The 20,805-nt window shown below is 43.4% G+C and overlaps 1 protein-coding gene across 6 annotated transcripts; it reads right to left on the reverse strand.

The window, feature by feature from the left end:
* Window positions 1-266: 266 nt before the first annotated feature.
* On the reverse strand, window positions 267-19,579 carry zgc:91944 (uncharacterized protein LOC436941 homolog). Of its 6 annotated transcripts, none has more exons than XM_042228656.1 (11): window positions 19,256-19,579; window positions 18,213-18,549; window positions 16,124-16,553; window positions 15,766-15,851; window positions 13,990-14,100; window positions 12,542-12,760; window positions 7,647-7,803; window positions 4,518-4,600; window positions 3,487-3,582; window positions 3,233-3,351; window positions 267-2,150 (listed from the first exon to the last, which is right to left on the reverse strand). In XM_042228656.1, exons 2-11 carry the CDS (start codon window positions 18,292-18,294, stop codon window positions 2,004-2,006), a joined length of 1,530 nt encoding a protein of 509 aa, XP_042084590.1. In that variant the 5' UTR covers window positions 18,295-18,549; window positions 19,256-19,579; the 3' UTR covers window positions 267-2,003. The 6 variants fall into 6 exon arrangements, with proteins under 6 accessions (XP_042084590.1, XP_005950165.1, XP_005950167.1 ...); XM_005950103.3 differs by having other exon boundaries at window positions 18,213-18,324; window positions 19,256-19,578; XM_005950105.3 differs by lacking the exon at window positions 19,256-19,579 and adding an exon at window positions 19,043-19,249 and having other exon boundaries at window positions 18,213-18,324.
* Window positions 19,580-20,805: the final 1,226 nt, after the last annotated feature.

Here is a 20,805-nt window from a genome sequence, read left to right on the forward strand (position 1 = left end):
TGTGTGCTCATGAGCAGAGCTGTGCACCTAAAATGACCATATTAAGGTCCTCATCATACCAAGCCCACAGTAGAAGTAACTTTCTTAAACCACACGTTTAGAGGAATCTGAAGCCAGAGCTTTTGCCTGACGGGGGTTACTCACGCCTACACCAACCTCATCATTTGAAACATTAGCTGTAATATAACAGTATAAATATAAAAAAAGAAATAAGGAAAAGCCTAACCTAACATTACATCCTTTGAAATAAATGAAGACATATTCCACTGGTTGTGTACAATTTTATTATCGTTACTGGTTTCCCTTGTCGGATAAAAGCAGAGAGATAGAGAGGAGCATTATAATCATAATGGTGTGCAGCTTTCCTGTCCAAAGCTGGACGAGGGAACTGTCTGAGGTGAGAATACATTATCAACACAGGGCAAACCCCAGCGCCATAAAAGCTACATGACACTGTCCATATCATAAACAGTCACAATGAGGGCTGCTGTCGAAGCTTCGTGACACTAAACCCGTCGTGCACGCCTGTCACACAGGAACTCTGAGGTAAGCTTGAGTTGGCTAGTGTTGTACTGAGCAAATAAACCTATCTATTGTATAGCTATAGTGTTGTGACCATCACTTCCTGGTTTCTCTACCGTGGCATAGCTTTGGCATTAGGAGGTAAAATGGTAGCCGCCCCCACCCGCAATTTGAGAACATGAGTTTTTGTTCATTATATGAACATCGAGGAGGTAACTTCCAAGGCCTCAGGCCAGTGAATATATGAGGGATTATGTAATGCAAAGTTCAGCTATTCATATTTCAAGTCTGACAAATAAGTTTCTATATACTGCTAATGGACTGAAAGGAAAGCACCCATAGGTGTGGGATTTTTTTTCTGGGTTATGTACATGTCGGAGAGCTCCTCGAACACAATTCCAGTAAGATTCACTCCGAAGTGCAGCTTTGCAGCCTGAGAAATTTACAAGCTCGAGCTTTAGCTTATCCCAATAGAAAGTGAGGGTAACTTGTAGCATTTATGTTGTCGCACAATGATTTTTGATCACATTTGTTTTAGCGTTCTTTCAAACGATAAAAAAGAAACAAGAAAAAAAAAACTGAGTAGACTTTATGTTTCTAGTCTAGCTTCACTGGCTGAGGTTGGAGACAGCAGCATTAAATATAAGGAAGAAGACAGATAGTGTGATACTTAGTCCTAGGCATGTCTGGCTAATATCAAAAGGTATAAATAACACTTCCTGTTTCGGTTAAACAGTTAAGACGAAGAAAACGAAGCACACGTTAAGACACGAAAGAAACCTGGTGCAACTCTTCACCGCCTTTATCCACGATTTTTGGGATTACCTGAGATTCCGGTTGTCCCTCAGGGCTTTTGATGGCAACAGCACTCCTTGATTGATCGACTGATTGAATCAATCGATTGACCGATTGAGGTTGCAGTCTTACGGATCAGATGGAGGGAGGGAGGGGGGGAGAGGTCAAGACGTTCAAGAAAACAGAGGGCGTTTTTTTCGCCGCACGCTAGATCCTTGATGTCGCGCTTTATCCCCACCACCCCGACACACCCGACCTGCAGGCTCAGCACATTCCCGTCACCACAGTCCATCAAACAGCCACCCTTTAAAAAACAAAGCTCAAAGAAGGCATGGAGCACAAAAACAGAAAACGCTTAGCTTAAAATAGGCGAGGTATCACTTACATGATTCTCCCTCTAAGGAATTTAGGCTTTTTAATACCATCTTGGAATGCACTATATATATTGATATATATATTTAGATGTTTATATACTGTATATTGCCGTTAATATAAGCAGGATTACTGTTGATAAATACAGTGGCCTCCTTACCATCTGAGGCACCTCAGCGAGCTTCCGCACCCACCTCCCTTTCATATTTGGGTGACTCAGGCCCGAAAAGGCCCTGCATTGGTGGAGCAGGAGACACTTAATGTTTCCTTATTTCATCTGATTAAAATTCGAACACAGACGTGCCCGACTTCAGTCACTCTTCATCCACGCTCTCCCTTTTTGAATCCTCTTCTTTCTGTTCCAGAACCTGAGGACGGGGGCTCGGCAAGGCTGCCACCTCCGTAGAAGCGAGCGAGGCGGGATCCTGTTGGTCGACAATCCTCTGGGAAGACGTGTCTTCCTGTGGATGCATAAGCAAAACAGTTGGGACTTTAGTGTCGCTTTTATTCGATATCACTTCATAAAGTGGGTCCCTTTTCTCTCGTATAGCAGCTCAGGCCCTCTTGTCAGTCTTAAGGCAGCAGTTTGGGCTTGGGCAGCTTGTTAAGGGCAGTGAAGCGGCTGTGGAAGTGCTGCATACTGTGTTTATGCCTTGCCTGCTGTGACCAGCTAACAGCTGGCCCCAGCTTCTGCTCTGGCCCCAGTGACTTCCTGCAATTTGTACAGTTTAGTAAACTCTGGCTGCTACACTGTGTCTGCACAGAAGGCGTAGCGTGTCAGCAGAGCAGCAGCAGCTCCGTGTTTGTTCACACTGAAGGCGTTCGAAAATGTGTGAAAAATGCACCGTTTTCTTAAGGTGTAAGCAGGTACGGCATCACTAGGATTCTTGTGGTCTCAGTATTGCTTTTACAATTCAGCCTCGTGAATATTGTTCATGATGACCGTCGCCGCTCTGTGCTTTTAGTGGAAAAGATGTAAATTCACTGTTCAAAAAAATTAATTAATTAATAAATGAAAATTTATCTCAATGGGAAAAACATTATGCTGAATATCTGCACTCTTATGGGCTGAGTAATGTATTAGCTAACCCTTAACCCTGTAGAACACCTCTGGGACAGACTGTCCAGGAGTTCAGTGATGCTCTGGTCCAGATCTGGAAGGAGACCCCCAGAACACCACCTGTCATTTCACTGGGACCATGCCCCGATGCTTTAGGCATGCATACAACCACAGGGGGGCCACACAAACTACTGAGCACCATTTTGAGTTGCTGCAATGAAATTTGGGTAAAATGGACTAACCTGCTACATCATTTTCTACATTTGGGGGGCTTGTTTGAACTCAGCCCTCTGATTGCATACATGTCCAGCATGATTACAGAGCTGATGCATTTTCAAAGGGTTCCTTTAATTTTCTGAGCAGTGCGACATGGAGCATCAACGCGAGCAGTTTTACCCGGCCTATACGTGTTCCTGCTAGTTATTTGTTCTGGCCTCTCCTTGGGTAGAATATGGTCATGTAATTAAGTCCGTGTTTACTTACTTGCTCTGAGAATCGATGAGTCACCTGATCCGTGAACTCCTGCATCTCTCCTTCCTCCCCATTCGAGTGGCAGCTTGGACTTGGTACCTCGATCCCATGGCTTTCCAAAATGGCAGCTTCTGGTTGGGTCAGATGAGGAAGCAGAAGTGAGATAAATATAATGTGTAGAAAATGTGCATATAAATTAATTAACAGCAGAAGCTAACATTTCCAAAAGCCTTAATCTGTCGTTCCTATGTTTCCATCTTCCTCACCTATATTCGCTCTCCTCTTCATCTCCTTCCGACGATTGGCGAACCAGTTGTAAACCTTCAGCGCCGTCACACGCTCAAACTCTGACAGCTTACAGCCTGAAGGTTGAAACAAACCAAACATACAAAACAGTTAAATGTGCAAATCCTAAGGATTTTATTTTGCAATTCCAGGCGCTGCTTACACATCCTGTTTCTCTGCCTGCAGGCTGGCTGTGTTGTTAACATGATAGTCCAAAATGTCCTTCAGCTGCCCCTACTCCCACTCTGGACTGAAGCATCCAACAGTTACCACCCTACTGTTGGTACTGGTTCAAGTGGCTCTCCAGTGGATCCATCAGTGGATCTTTAGAGCAGAATAACAATGTGGAGTTAGAGTCTGTCTGAAGTAGGAGAGACTCACTTGGAAAGGCAGCTGAGTAACGTGGAGGACCGCCACAACAGCAGCCTGTGAATCTGCAGGTAGAGAACCTCAAAAATAAGACAGAATTTGGCTAACTGGAGCTAAACTGGAACTGAAAGTTTCAAAGAATGAGTCTACGGAGTTTGTGGATTTTAAAGATGCTGCAGAGTGATTGAAGCAAAACAAGCGACCGGCACTGGAAAGTCGAACGCAGTTACAGAGCAACAGCTTCCAGATGAGCGACCTTTAGCGACGACTGATGAGAGCGAATTAAACTGTTGACATATGACCATCAGCTTCGAAGCAGCTTCAGAATTCAGGAGTGGTGAAGCAGTTCTGTGATGAGGAAAAACATCTCCAGAAGGTTCGAACGGTCCAATCAGAAACTCCAGGAAAAAGCTAAAGCTCTTGCTCACTTGCTTTCTCCAACAGTGTTTATGAATGATGTGCATGACAGAAAAGCAGCAGGTGTTCCCGTTCGATAAGCTGTAGGTAGCATTTTAACTAAAAAAAAAAAAGACTAATAATGATGAACGTCAGCGACTAATCACCTGTCAGCTGACATCAATTCAGCAAGATGTATTTTCAGAACTCAGAAAAGTGCGCTTTACTGACGAACCCCTCTTGCTACCTGGTTTCTGGATGACGGAGTTACAGGCGTTGGCGATCTCCTCCCGCTTCGCCTCATCTGGATACTGGTTCTCCATGAAGAAGCTGGAAGACATGAAGAGCCGCTCTGTTGGCAAAGAGCTCAATCACGCAGGCGTCATGGGCATTTACGGTATTAGTCGACGCGCAGCGCCGGTCTGAGCCGAGCTAGTTACACCCTAATTTTACACCTCATAAACTTTTCAGGCTTTTGCAGTAAGCGGCAGGAGAGTTAAGGACAATGTTTACACAGCGAGAGAGCAGCGGGGAGGTTCACGCCGTGAAGAGACAGATTAACGAACCCATTAAGCAGATTCATTTTAAGCTTTCAACATTCAAAACTCTAACCCCGTAAATACAACTATTTATCTTTTTCTTTGCAAATTTGTGTTACTCATCTCTTTCCTTTTCCTGTCTGTCTAACAGTGAAAAAGAATCATTATTTCACATTAAAAAAAAAACACAGAGATCAATTTCTCCCAGCTCTCCTATCCTTTCACCTCCCTCCCTCCCTCACACACAACATCTTCACCTCTACTGTATCGTCCTTGGATCTGAACTAGCTCATAAGGATCAGCACTGCAGTAGAATTGCGTAATCCCGGGGTACTGCTGGTGAGTGTTGTCTGCGTGCTCTTATTACTTTGAGTGCCCAGACTGCACCCTATACTTACAGCAACCATTTAATAGAGAAATCAATTGCACACAGCGGGCACCGTGCTCCTCTTTCTCAGCATCCGTCTAGGTTACTGAGAAGACTGTCTGGGACAAATACGTACCAGGGAAGCAGGGTCACAGCAGCCTTAATGAAAAATGACATCATAAACTGAGCCGGTTCTGCTCGCCATTGAGAGCAGGAAGCCGCGGCAAAGAAGCCATAAAGGACACAAATACTGGAAAGGTTTATAATGCTGACCATTAGCTTAAGCGACGCTGCGCTTCTGCTCCAAGTACTCGAGCACAGATGTGCTCCGAGTCATCTAAAGTGTTCTGCCGATCTCGGCTGCTTTCTATGAGCTTTTTTTTTTTACTTCAGAGCGGCACATAAACTTTATCTAAGCACAACAGGCGACCACGGGAATTTTCCAGTCATTGTTTAAGGGGCTGCAGATGTTTATGGTGACAATTTAGGATCCATCCAGAGTTATTCTAAATATGTAGTTTGACCTTAGGTTTGTAAGTTTCACTATTTGTTTTGGTCACTGCACTTATGAAGACGGGACAGCTGTCAGCGGAAATATTTCGGAACAACAGAATAGACACAGTACTAACCCTAGTTAGGCGGGTTGTGGCAAATTTTAATTTTGGAAATTTACAAAATCATTTGAGCGGTTTTATTTTGTTTTGTTTTTTTTCCAAAGGCCATTTTTAGTTCATATAAAATGTTTTGTCCCACCTGGTTTTAGATTTGAATTTAGTTTTAGTTTACTGTAATAACCTCGGTCCTATGAAGCAGTGCGTGACTAACTGAATTTGAATTTCAGCTAAGTTAACTATGAAAACAAGACAACCAGGATAAAACAGTGACTTTTCATTTTCTTTAACCAAAGCTCAAATTATATCTTGTGTCCTAAATAAAGCACACCCCTTCCCCATCGGTGCCCCTCCCTCAAAAGCCAAACTCACGTGCTCTTTCGTTGAGCTACAGCCAAGACCAGTCAAGACCAGTCAAGACCAGATTACAAAGGGTATCTGTCAGAGGTGAGGACCTACAGACGGCGGTAAAACAAACTATAAGCCTGACAGATGGTCTGCAGTAATGCTGAGATTATATTGCTCTGTCATGGTGAACAGAGGGCTGAAGGTGAAGTTGTCAATTTACTGGTGGCTACATTCATACTTTCAGCTATAGCAAGGAGTTGTGGGCAGGGACTAAAAGACTGAGATTCTGGATGCAAGTGAAATGAACTTCCTCTGAAGGGTATTGGGTCACACACTCCTGTGGACCTCACCCTGTCCTTTAGTGATAGAGAAGCTTGGTCACTCTGAAGGGCTCAGAGTAGAACCACCACTCCTCCACATCGAAGAGCCAGGTGAGGTGGTTCAAGACCCAAGACCCATGACGCTGGATAAATTATGTCTCTTTGTTGGCTTGGAAACATCTCTGTGTCCCTCCCATCCTTGAAGAAGTGGCTGGGGGGAGGGAGGTCTAGGTCTGGGTGTGACTAGTTGACCAGATGATTAATCATTGCTCGTTCAGTATCATTTATTCTGTTAACATTTTGATATTCATCGTCTGTAAATTTTTGTGTCCTAAATATTATGCAGCCATCTGCCATCAGATGGCGCTGCAGTCCCGACACTGTTGTAGAAAAACGCCACAAAGCTCTTCATCTAAACCTGATCTTTTTGTTGAGCATATTATTATTAGTGTTCTAAACGCGACATAATGACATTGCAGATATAAGCAGTGGAAATCTGCTTTATCTTAAGGGTGGCTGGCCTCTCCATAACAGAGGATGAGGAGTTCGGCCATTTGGGAGAGGCTCAGACTGGAGCTGTTACTCCTTGGCACCAAAGGAGCCTGTTGAGGTGGTCACCTCCTGGATGAGGTGTCCTACCTGGAGGAGACCCAGGGGTAGACCCAGGACACGCTGGAGAGATTACTCTCTCGGCTGGCCTGGTACGCCCCAGTGTTTCGCAGGATAAGCTGGAGGAGGCCGCTCTGCGCAGGTGTGACCCAGCCCCAGACAAGTCGAAGAAAATGTACTGATGGATAATAATGAGACTTGAACATCTTTTCAGTAACATATTTTCATATCATATTCAACATGAGCTGTTCTTTTTTTCCTTCTTCTTAATTTTCATTTTAATGTATAAAATGTCATATTCATAATCCATGATGTGAGGTGCCACATAGTTAAGCAGCATTTAAAGTATGATTGAAGAATGTGATTAATGATTTCAAATGTCTTTGACAGTTTTTGACATCTAAGTGTTTATTAGTTTCACATTAGTTTGCTAGTCTAATTTTTTTGTCACCAGGAACATCCCTAGTCTGAAAATCTCTGCTTAAAGTGCTACTCCAACAATCCAAACCTGATACACGACAGAAAATAAAGCTGAATGGAAAACCATAAGCCAAGTCTAAATTAGTGCTAAACCTTCCTCACCTCTCCATAATTGATTGGCATTCCTTTCTCCAGGTGAAACGGCTTCCTCTGCGCAGCCTCAGTGGACCGCCCACTATCCCTGCTCTGTCGCCTGTCATGATCCCCGTCCTCCAGTCAGGCTCTTCCTTCACCAAAGAACGCATTGATAAGGTAGCACCTGTCAAAGGGAGAGCATGCAACTTCACTTTCCAAGACCAGACCTTTACAAAGGGCGTTGCTGTGTCCTTCAATATGTTTTTCTTTATAGCGGAAGGTTTGACATCGTCTTATCCAATGGCATTTAAAAACTGAGGTTTAGTCATTTTTGTTCATTTTATCATGTTTTTGTCCCTCCAGACACAACCCATTAAAATTATTATTATTTCAGTCTTCTGAAATAACTTTTTTCACTCTGATGAAGTCATCTCTTGACCCAGCTGTCTTAGCTAATTATAGGCCAATCTCCAACCCTCCTTTCATATCAAACATCCTTGAAAGACTAGTTGTCAAACAGTTAACAGATCTGTTAGATCTGTTAACTGTTTCAGAGTTTCAGGTTTCAGAGCTCAGCACAGCACAGAAACAGCTTTAGTGAAGGTTACAAATGATCTTCTTATGGCCTCTGACAGTGGACTCATCTCTGTGCTTGTCCTGCTAGACCTCAGTGCAGCGTTCGATACCGTTGACCATAATATCCTATTAGAGCGATTAGAACATGCTGTAGGTATTACAGGTACTGCGCTGCAGTGGTTTGTATCATATCTATCTAACAGACTCCAATTTGTGCATGTAAATGGAGAGTCCTCTTCACACACTGAGGTTAATTATGGAGTTCCACAGGGTTCAGTGCTAGGACCAATTCTGTTTACATTATACATGCTTCCCTTAGGCAGCATCATTAGAAGACATAGCATACATTTTCACTGCTATGCAGATGACACCCAGCTCTATCTGTCCATGAAGCCAGATAACACACACCAATTAGTTAAACTGCAGGAATGTCTTAAAGACATAAAGACCTGGATGGCCGCTAACTTTCTGCTTCTTAATTCAGATAAAACTGAGGTTATTGTACTCGGCCCTGAAAATCTTAGAAATATGGTATCTAACCAGATTCTTACTCTGGATGGCATTACCTTGGCCTCCAGTAACGCTGTGAGGAACCTTGGAGTCATTTTTGACCAGGACATGTCCTTCAACGCACATATTAAACAAATATGTAAGACTGCGTTCTTCCATTTGCGCAACATCTTATCTTAATGACCTTGTAGTACCATATCACCCTATTAGAGCACTTCGCTCTCGCTCTGCAGGCCTACTTGTTGTTCCTAGAGTATTTAAAAGTAGAATGGGAGGAGGCTTCAGTTTTCAGGCCCCTCTTCTGTGGAACCAGCTTCCAGTTTGGATTGGGAGACAGACACTATCTCTACTTTTAAGATTAGGCTTAAAACTTTCCTTTTTGCTAAAGCATATAGTTAGGGCTGGACCAGGTGACCCTGAATCCTCCCTTAGTTATGCTGCAATAGATGTAGGCTGCTCGGGGGATTCCCATGATGCATTGAGTTTTTCTTCTTCAGTCACCTTTCTCACTCACTATGTATTAATAGACCTCTCTGCATTGAATCATACTTGTTATTAACCTCTGTCTCTCTTCCACAGCATGTCTTTATCCTGTTTCCTTCCAGTGCGGCAGATGGCCCCGCCCCTCCCTGAGCCTGGTTCTGCGGAGGTTTCTTCCTGTTAAAAGGGAGTTTTTCCTTCCCACTGTCGCCAAAGTGCTTGCTCATAGGGGGTCATATGATTGTTGGGTTTTTCTCTGTATGTATTATTGTAGGTCTACCTTACAATATAAAGCCTTGAGGCAACGTTGTTGGTGATTTGCGCTGTATAAATAAAACTAAATTAAATTGATGCACAAGCTCATGTAGCCTCAGTGCATATTTTAGCACATACAGTCAGGGAAAAAATTATTTGAACCCCTGCTGATCTTGTAAGTTTGCCCACTAACAAAGAACTGATCAGCCTATAATTTCAATGGTAGGTTTACTTGAACAGTGAGAGACAGAACGATAACAAAATAAATGCATTTCAAAAAAGTTATCAATTAATTTACATTTTCATGAAGGATAGGTATTTTATCCCCTATAAATCAGTAAGATTTCTGGCTCCCAGGTGTATTTTATACAGGTAAAGCTGACAATGACAGCCTTTTCAACTTGCTACTAGGGATGGGTACGGTATCCGGTGCCATTATGGCACCGTTCTGACATAAACGAGTAACCAGACGAAAAGCAGCGCACATTTCGGTCTTTATTTCGGTGCTTTTTTTCCTGAGATGTCATACACTTTGGATTCTAGCCAATCATTTTACCTTTCCAAGGATAGTAGGCGGGCCCAGGTACGTATGTTCTTTTAGAGCAGAGCTACAGATTAAAAATGCCCAAGGCGAAGCTGGTCAAAAGTCTGGCTGTACTTCACAGCAAAAGATGCAAACTCAGCAGCCTGCAACAAGTGCTTTAAGGTGATACTGTGCAAAGGAGGTAACACCTCGAATCTGATGAAACACCTGGCGACGCATAGCGTTTTTTTTAAAAGCCGAGAAATGCACCGTATTTGATAGCTTGCTGCGAGACCTCACACCGCAGCACATCTACTGCGGGTGTGGTGCCTGTTATCGGACCCGGAGTTAGCAACATCCCCCAAAAACCCGAAGAGGAGAGTCCTGGCCCCTAGCCCTGCCAGTGTAGCAGAAATGATGAGGATGATGATGCAGCAGCAGCCGTTCTTCTCTGCGTGAGTAGCTTAATGTTGTTCGTGTGTAATTTACGTTGAGTAGGCTAACCACGTTATTACATTAATGCATGTAAGGTGAACTAGCAAACACCGTCGTAGTTACATGCGGCTGTCTTCTTGTTTGATAGAGTGATACCATATATGTCCTATAGCTGCAGAAAAGGCTAACATTGAAATCTTTTTCCAAAAAAAAAACAAAACAAAAAAAAAAACAGCTAAACATGAGAGGTTTTAGGACAAAGTTTGTGTTTTCCATTGTTTAAGCACCAGTTCCAACCAAAGGTGGTATGTTGTATGAACAGAAAAGGCTAACTTGGTTATCACTTTGCAGATAAAAAGAAACTGCTAAAAAATAAAAACATAAGAAGTTTTTGGACAAAGTTTGTGTTTTCCATTCTTTAAGCACCGGTTCTAGCACCGTTTAAGCACCGGCACCGTTTCAAAAGTACCGGTTTGGCACCGGTATTGGATAAAACCTAAACGATACCCAACCCTACTTGTTTCTTGTATAAAAGAAGAGAAGAGAAGAGCTTTCCTAGGATGTCAGTGACAAGAATTTGGACCTACACAAGGCTGGAATGGGCTACAAGACCATCGCCAAGCAGCTCAGTGAGTGTCCACAAGGCCCCACCGGCTCAAGGAGGCAGATGTACAGGCCCGTTTGAAGTATGCCACTGAACATCTCAATGACTCAGAGAAGGACTGGGAGAAAGTATTGTGGTCAGATGAGACCAAAATCTCTTTGGCATCAACTCAACTCACCATGTTTGGAGGAGGAGGAATGCTGCCTGTGACTCCAAGAACACCATCCCCAGGGTCAAACATGGAGGTGGAAACATTATGCTTTGGGGGTGTTTTTCTGCCAAGGGGACAGTACAACCAAAGTGCATCAAAGGGAGGATGGATGAGGCCATGTACCGTCAAATCTTGGGTGAGAACCTCCTTCCCTCAGTCAGGGCATTAAAAACAGGTAATGGGTGGGTATTCCAGCATGCCAATGATCCAAAACACACAGCCAAGGCAACAAAGAATTTGCTGAAGAAGACGTATATTGAGGTCTTGGAGTGGCCTAGTCAGTCTCCAGACCTTAATCCTATAGAAAATCTGTGGAGGGAGCTGAAGGTTAAAGTTGCCAAAAATCAGCCACGAAACATTAATAACTGGGAGAGGATCTGCAAAGTGGAGTGGGACAAAATCCCCTCTGCGTGAAAAACGTGTGGCCAACTACAAGACACGTCTGACCTCTGTGATTGCCAACAAAGGTTTTGCCACCAGGTGCTAAAGTATGTTTTGCAAAGGGATCAAATACTTTTCTGAAATGCATTTGAATGGATTTTTTTGTTTAAAAAAACAAACAAAAAAACTCTGATATGATGCCCTGTCCTAAACAGTCCTAAACAGAAGGCGTTTGTAGTGGTCAAGTAAAGTCAAGTCTTATTCTTTTCAGATCACATTCATGTCTCAGGTTTTTAAAGGACATGATATCAACACAATTTGCATGACACAGACTTTGAATCTTTTCAAAAGCTTTTAAAAGCTCAAAGTTTAAACTATGTTTAGTATCTGATTGTGAATGTGAAGAATTTGGGGTACCAATCACAGTGCATGTGGGATTTTATGTCAAACCCTATCAGAACTTTTTACCATCTGTACTTTGACTAAGCGAGCTTTATGAAAACACTGTCACAGAAAGGTTGACACGAATGGAACAGAAAGGGAGTCTTAAACAGAGAGTAAGAAACTCACTTCTAGATAAACGTGTGAACAACCTCTCGCATGAGAGGTGAAACATCTTTAAGAAACTTAAAGAAGTCCATTCACTTTTCTTTCCAAGTTCCTTAGATTATCATGACCTGGATGACTCAGAACACACAGAGACAACTACATTAAACCACACCCACTCGCTATAATGGTGAGCTGGATATGAAACGTCTGGAGCCATTTCTTTTTAGCATTAGAAATCTAAGTTTAGGAGCCATCTGAGACTGCTGTAAAACCCCGTGCTGACAAAGCAGGTCCAGGCTGATCAGCATGCAGACCCACTGTGGTGCATGTGTCTCCTGTGGCAAGCTGCTGATGCCAAGGAGGGCGGGGTGGGGGTGCGCGAGTAAGGGCGCAGTTACCTGGCTGGGCTTGGGCAGCTGCGGCTGCAGCAGTGTACCACGGCAGCAAGTGCATCAGCAGCTCTCTCTGCCTGCTCCACGATGGGTTGGGGTTGAGGTTGGTGTTGGGATTGGGGAGGATGTTGGGGAGGCTGCCGCTTGCCCCTGCTACCGTCCCGTCTCTGTCCCCTCCCCTGGCCCTGGGACTCACGCTGTGCTGGCTTTCACTCCACCTCAGCCCTTCAGTCGGGACAAAACCAATAGTCAGGCAGGCCACCGCCACGGGACACAGACACCAGCTGTGGCAACAACTGGAGGCTGATAGTTTGCATCTATGTCTCTGGATTAAGTGACACACTCCTGCAGACGTGCCTTGAAATGGTAACTTTATCAACAAATACACGCGCTGTAATTTCAGTGGATTGGCCGATCAGGAATCAATTTCACAGACAACACTGCTTCTTTACAGATTCATGGAGGACAGGTCAATAAGAGCTCATGTAAGAAGCAAAGCGCTGTGGCCACTTTGGCTCAGAAACATTGCAGACAAAGTAGTTATTGTTAGTATCACTGTTAATAGCTTGTTTGTTAGCCATGTGGGAATGAAAACCAGCACCAGAGTACCTCCAGCGTCAGGGCTGGGAACTACAGAGGAGCTAAAGCGAAGCCTGAGTGGGACGATGTGGGAGGGGGGGAAATAATAAAGCATTAAGATGAAAGGAGACAGCAGGGACGGCAGATGGTCCATCAGCGGCTTTGTTTATTTCACACACTAACAATGTAAAGATGGGACTTTTTGACATGATTTGGTGCGGGAGCATGCTGTTTGACAATAATCAATAAAAGCAGGGAGCATCTTGAGTTGACGCCCGTTTGTCGTGCCGTCGCCGTTTTAATGCTTGCCGAATTTGCATCTCAGGACGAGGCGAGGTCAGCGCTGACCCGAGTTGTTACTCTAGCCTGCGCGGAGAAGCCGGATTCGCCCGCTAAAGTTTCATCTCCCAACCAGAAGCCTTAACGTTATCGATTAGAATCTCCTGTGACGGGACTACCTTTAGCTGAAAATATAGATTTGTCTCGTGTCCTTTCTCGACCTCGCAGCCATTGTGGACCAGGTTGGGGTTAAGCGGGAGGAATTAAAGGTGTGCGGATTTACCATGCGGGAGGATGGTGGGCGGGGAAAGCGGAGGAGGAGGAGGAGGAGGAGGAGAGGTGGATGGGGAAGGGTTAGCAAGCGGTGGTTCGCATTCAAGACACACAAGACATATTATCCCTTTCTAACACGAGCCTTCTGTTATCTAATCTGCAGGGTAATCTTTCATCATTAACCTGACATTCAACCTTGAGGCACTGATCTGCACCTTCTCATAATTAATCCAAAATCCATTATTCCTGGGAGGATCTGTGTCCCGCTCCTCTCCTCTGTAAAAGTTACATGTTACGCTTGTACCTCTTGGCCTGCATCTCACCTGGGTTGTTCCTCTCCAGCAGGTACCAGCGGTAGAAAGCTCTGCGCTTGGAGTCGCTCATCTCCAGGCCCTGCTGCAGCAGCCACTGAGAAATGTAGCTCTGGCTGATGCCTGCGTGTGGGAGGTGACACACGTTATTTTAACAGGTTGAGGACAATGATTTATGTCGCGGCGCACCATCGGCGGCGGCGCTGCTGGAGAGATCGGCTGCGTTCCAGCTCTGGAATACTCCTGTTCAGCTAATGAAGCCATCCCCCGACATCGATACTTTAATTAAGGACGTGATGTAGTGCAATCCATTTTCAAGGAAGGAGTAGAAGTTTACTGACATGAACCTGCTGCTACTGCAAACACACATAATACAGCTGGCATTAGCTGAAGCCCATTAAAAGGCTCTTTAAAATCTTTCTGACTGTGTGCTTATTTTTCCTTTTCTTGGTATTAAAAGTCAGACTGTGCTCAGGTACTCAACTGTATTCAGGCTTTGAAAGCAAGTCCAGTTACCAGTTAGGCGCCTACACGACAGTACAGTGAATCTCTCTGAACTTTGTTAGACAAAGCAGTTAATTTAAACACTTTAATCGCAATATTTTCTCAAGTTTTTTACCAACTCGATGGCCCTAAAATGACCACCAAGACCAGGAAATTCTGTGTTTTAGGATCTTTATTTTAGATATAAGCTACAACATTAACTTAGCCCACTAATGGAAACTTGACGTATCTGAGGGGTAGTTTATGGTTAGGTTTTAACAGAATGTGTGAAACTCATGTCTAAGCATCTGTGATGGCGTGGAATTTCCCCCATTTGGTGACCGATCGCAAATAGATGTGGAAACCACTTCCAATCGCAAGGTGATTGCACAGGTTGGCTGATAGGAGGCAAGTCTTTTCCAAACAGTCTTGACTCAGACTGCTGAAAGTTTGCAAATAGTTGCCGTCTCATTTATAAAAGCAGAGAGATTGTCAATACATTGACATTAACCTGAATCAGTCTACACTGATAAGTGCAATTTGTCTCTTTGCAGTAGGGGACTCGACTCAACTGGTTGCCAACTGGTTATATTACTATACCAGCAAGGTTGCTATGCACCCAAATAATTTTTCAGTTAAATCCTCGTATTGCAGCAACTATGTCACTATTTATATAGGTTTCTGAATTTCTGAGTCTATGATGTTCAACTAGTGAAAACTGGAGTTTCCACTAGTTCATTACAACTGATCATGATTGCATGTTGCAGACATGCTCTCCATCTTTAAAACCACCAAAAGCAACGCGGCCACAATTTCATTGTACACAATAATGTTGCTTTGTGTGCGTGGTCTCCTAACGGTCTCAAACTATCAACAAATTTAATCCAACAGGGAGTTAACAACAAAACAAGAGCAGCTTGGAGAGATTTCACAACTTTAACAGCTTTAAGTTTGCAGTAGTTTCAGTAGTATCAAAACTCCGCATCAGCAGATGCCTGAAGCCAAGGTTCAAGTATTGAATAGAAACTGGCGAAAGTGGGATGGGAGCATCTGTGAGCCAGTTACACTTCATTTTGCAGTTTAAAAAAAGAAACACGAGTGAATGAGTTGGCAGAGAGAATAAGAGCAAAAAGCCTGAAAGCAGCTTTTCATTTGTTCAATACAGAATCATTTGGTTTAGCATTTTGTTTGAATTAAATCAAGACAGCAAAAGTTCAACTCTAATTAAATGCTGAGCCCCCCCTGTGTTTCTCACTGCACGATCAACAGTTTAATGATCGGGGATGTCACAGCAAAGCAGAGTACCTGTAACTTGGCCCACGATTGCCTGAGAGATTCTGCGGTTGTTCAGGAAAGTTTTAATCTCTTCTTTCACCAGGTTGCTGTCTCTCCTGCGAAAGCAACAAAAGGCCCCATCACTGCCAGAAGAACCATTACACGGTGGTTAAAACACCAGCCTTTGCTCCGACTAACCTTATTCACTGCTGCTTCTCCTTTTTCAGCCATCCCTGAGCACCTGACCTGAATTAACTGCATGTAAATTCTGAAGAATAAGCCTTCGCCTCTGGGAATAGTAGCTGTCATTATCTGATGTTATAATAGTCTCTCTACTATTCCTTTGGTCTCTCTTGCACCACAATCCTCCCGTTCTCCCTCTCCTTACCTCATGTACTCCTCCACCTTTTCCTCCAGGTCCCAATCCTCCTCCCCCATCATGTCGTAGCTGAAAGACCGCTGAACTGCCACAGTGGGAGGATAGAGGGGTGGGGGAGAGGCCTCAAAGCTGTTGCTTGGGGACAGCGCGGCGCCGTCCAGGCCGGAGGTCTGCGTGGTTGCTGAGGCCAGGGAGAGCGAGGAGGCGGAGGATGATGATGACGAGGACGGGGCTGGGGCAGCAGTGGCGGGGGCGTTGTTGGAAGGGGCCGGGTGAGAGTCACAGTGGGACGGGCGGTGATCGGGGTCCAGCCTCTCCAGGGACTCCAAAGCGTGGATGATCTGAGGTTTGGTCATGCCGGACAGGCGCAGGCGCTGCAGGAGGTCAATCTGCTCAATGGTGTAGCGGGGCTCCACCTCACAGCACTCCATTCTGGCATCTAGAGTAAATGAGCCGGGTTTATCGAGGTGAAACCAATGAGACACAAGACCAAATCTGTGAATGAGTCTGAACCACTCATCAACCTATTAATACACCCGAGAGCAGCACGGACGGGCTGATTTCTCACCAGATAAACAGCACCACGAGACTTCACAGTGTTACCAAGACATAAACAGCTATATTTATCCCCACTCAACACCATTCACAGACCTTAAATAGAGATAATATGTTGCAGACTTTTTCAGAACCTGCAGAGAAATGATCAAAGGAATATTAATAGATGAGTAAGGCACACGCAGCAGGAATCAAGCACTTTGAAGGAGTTTATTTATAATGACACTTTAAATGCAAATCTGATCCAAGTATTTTGGTAACGTTAATACTCGAAAAAACCCAAATAACTTTGAGTGAAAACATGACGAGGTTATAAAAAAACTGCACTTAGAGAACAGAGCACTCCGCACTGTTCTCCTGCGAGGAACCCTTTGGGTCATTCAAAAAATAAAAAATAAAAAGTTTTGGCCACCTTTCAAATGCTTGGCAACACTGCACTTAGGCTAACCTTGCTCCATTTGTCCTGGGTGGAATTAAAGTAAGATCACCCTGGCATACGTAACCTAACATCAGGTCCCACCTCGGCTGAGTCATATCCATCCTTTTAGGGTTTTTTTTTTTTTTTAAGTCCCGCAAGTCTGCAGGGAGCCTTATCCTAGTATTCACCTATGACTAAGATGCACTAAAAAGTAAAGATCACATTAAACTTTTTTTTTTTAAAGAATTGCAGGAATTTGACATGACCTTGCTAACATGAAAAGCATGGGTATTAAGAGATGGGGCATCAGGTAGCATTAGCCCCCCTCAAATTTGATTTTCTATGATGATCAGTGCCACTAGATGTTAGTACAGATAGGACCAGTGGTAGACATAACTCAGTGCATTTACTCAGGTACTTTAGTGAAGTACAGCAGTGGAAGGAAGGGCATATGGCGAAAAAACTGTGCCAAATAAAATATATGGATCACTGCACTGTGGCGACACCTCTGGAAATAAGGTAGCAGCATTAAGTATGTTTAATGCACTTAAGTACTTCTAAAGTAGGTTTTGCATGTATTCTAAAATATCTGTCTCCTTAATATGTATTTTTGAATCTACCAGCAGTAACTAACATTAGCCTCCAGCTGCAGATGATTTTAATCTTGCATGAAAGTCTGCATGAGAACTTTCACTTGAAGTGCATTAAGTACATTATGATGATAAAACTTTTGCACTTTCACCTAAGCAGGATGATACATTTTAAACACCCTGCCCTGTTCTTGGATGACAAAAATCTACTCGAATAATTTCTTCCACTTTTGCATAACTGTAAATAATGGATAATGATGCTGCTACAACAAACAGAAAAAGTTCAACTTGTTAAATGTGTTGCAAGACGAGGAAACTTCCAGAACACTGCCGCCTGGAAAAAGTTAAGTTGTTGGATTTTTTTTTTTTTTTTTACAAAACTCTCTGCTTAAAAAGTCAAGCGCTCCCAAAGCAGCGCGCAGTGATTTAACCCCCCACCTTTACCACACACGGATCTCTCTAAGCACAACTGTAACATCCAGATCTCAGCAGCTGGCTGACTTTGACAGTTTCGCTGTCTCGTTGTAGATCTTACCTGATGGAGGTGGTGACACGGACAGGCGCCCCGGGAGTGGTTCAGTGCGTGGGGTCGCAACGGGGACACACCACTGTCGCATGGCTCAGCGAAGTTCAGCTCGGCTGGACCTCTGAGGAGTCACACAGGAGACTTGCTGCAGTGTGTTGCGGTTAAATCGCCTCTATTAGCATCTTGCCAAACCTGCAACAACAGATCACTCCCCTAGCAGCCTGTGCTGGCTAAGCTAGCGCCGTCAACTCCAGTTGGTTCCCCTGAGCACCAACCTCCCATCAACTGCTGCTTAGCTGTCCTGTTAGCCAGAACGAGACTAGAAAGCGGAAGCGATGCTTGCAACCTTCAAAGTAAGACAAACTGGTAGCTCGATAACAATAACCATTTTCACATTATACACAGACAGAATTAAACTGAATTCGGAAGCATATAGCTATTTTATAGCTATTTTACAAAATGAGTCTATTTTCCACCTCTCTTTCTATCTGGGGCTATTTCCATTTATGTCTCAATGTAATGTTAGGTTTTTACACTTAACTCAGCTGTAAAACGACAGAGTAGTAAACATAAATAAATAAAGTAAAATACTTTTCACATGCCATGTCTTTTCTCAAATTTCATTATCCACTTATACACATAGAAATACAAAGATGAATGTGAAACGCTTAGAAAGTTAAATATATTCACCTTTTGACCCATTTACTGAAATGACAACTATTATTTTGCTCCAATTATGAGCGCAAATTACAGTTTTATTTTGAAAAACTCGGGAAACGATGCTACTTACTCTGGTTACCTTGATAAAACGGTCTGTCTTGTCTCGGCTAACAACTTACCCAAAACTTGCACTTTAAGGGCAATCTGAGCAATGTTTCAAACAACCAACCGTTTACGAAAAAATCACCGTTCTAGAGTGCTACCGCCAAACATTTTATGTGTTAAGTCGAAGGGCTGGGACCACCGCCAGCTGCTAACGGGTTAGCTCGCCTGCTAGCTAAGTTAGCTGGTGGCTAGCAGCGGATTGTCCCGCCGCGGAGCACCTCTCTTACCTCCCGTTGCTGAAGAGAGACAGCTGCAGCCGGCTGGTCGGACAGGGCAGATAATTAAAAGTGGCAAAAAAAAAGTAGCGGTCCACTCAACTCCGCTATAGTAAATAAGTCCTGGGTTGAAGGCGGACGGTTAAGTTAACGAATAGAGGGTGAAGGATGCGGGGTCATGTTGTCTTTCGCTATGCAGTGGGGAAATAGTATATGCAAACGAGAGGAGTCTGTCTCAATTTGTGACCCCTCACCCGACAGTACCGTGAAGGCAGCAAGAATGATCATTATGATTTCCGGTTGTACAGTGCATGCTAGAAAACGTCTACCCTAAATTCAAGCACGGCTGCAGGGCGACATGAAGCCAAAAGTAACATTTTAACTAAAGTGACTGAAAATGTAACGATGCTCGTGCGTACATCTCGCTCAGGCGGCTTTAGCGGCATTTAGTGCCCATGATGAAAACATATCTTCTTTTATTTTGGACAAGTACTTAGGAAATATGTCACTAAATCGGTTTTCCTTGACGCATCACCGCCCAATACATAAGTGGGTCTGTATGCAGACTGTAATAAGCTTCCTCGCAAGCGTTTGCAGAAGAAGCCATATGAACAGGAGGTAAACAACAATTATAATGAGTGGATAAAACGAGAGTGTGGCTGTTCTTGGCTTGGAATACCATGAAATGTACTTAACCATATGCATTTGCAAGGAGCATTTACAGCTTTGTGAGGTTGTGCTTCGCAAAGCAGTCAGTGGGAGCCTGTATAGAAAATCAGAAAAATCTATAAAAATTAAATGCAAATATGGACAGAAAAAATTGGGGACAACTTTTTGGTTCTTGGGCATCACCCTGTACTTTAATACAGATGGTATGACTTTAAAAGGTGACTGTGCACAAATGTTTGAAAAAGATTCTGAATTAACTATTTTGCATAATGTTGGAAAAAGTATTTGACTCTTGTTTCAAGTAAGAATCATAATACTACAATATGAAGGTACGTGTTTCCAAGTCCGGCAGTCAAACTCCTTCAGAATCTTTTTTTAAATATGGAAATCTTTTTTTTTTATTGCAGCTATACCAAAAGCCTATAAAATATATCCTCTCATTCAGTGCAAAGAAAGAAATTGATCCTAAACTTTATTTTATTTACAGTATAAAACAGTATAGATAGATAGATAGATAGATAGATAGATAGATAGATAGATAGATAGATAGATAGATAGATAGATATGTATGTAGTTATTGATTGATTACTTGTAGTAAAAAAAAAAAAGCATTAGTGGTAAAAGAGATCCATTATCACTCAGGGCATCTACATGAAACATGTCATTATAATTCATAATAATAATTAATTAGAATTATAAATTAGAATTACTAAAAACCTATAATGTCATAATATACATTATGTTAGTATAGCGGCATGGTGGCATGGTGGTTAGCACTGCTGCCGCACAGCAAGAAGGTCCTGAGTTCAATTCCACCATCAGGCTGGGGTCTTTCTGTGTGGAGTTTGCATGTTCTCCCCGTGTTTGCGTGGGTTCCCTGCGTGGGGATAGGT

This window comes from Haplochromis burtoni, unplaced genomic scaffold, assembly GCF_018398535.1.
Source record: "Haplochromis burtoni strain Fernald_Lab_line unplaced genomic scaffold, NCSU_Asbu1 Contig_339, whole genome shotgun sequence".
NCBI lineage: Eukaryota > Metazoa > Chordata > Actinopteri > Cichliformes > Cichlidae > Haplochromis > Haplochromis burtoni.

Coding starts and splice junctions, on each gene's coding strand:
- zgc:91944 (XM_042228656.1), bottom strand. CDS start 18,294: ATGCGACAGTGGTGTGTCCCCGTTGCGACCCCACGCACTGAACCACTC. Junction 15,852..16,123: donor AAGGTGGAGGAGTACATGAG/GTAAGGAGAGGG, acceptor TTGCTTTCGCAG/GAGAGACAGCAACCTGGTGA. Junction 7,804..12,541: donor AGCTGCCCAAGCCCAGCCAG/GTAACTGCGCCC, acceptor TCCCTTTGACAG/GTGCTACCTTATCAATGCGT.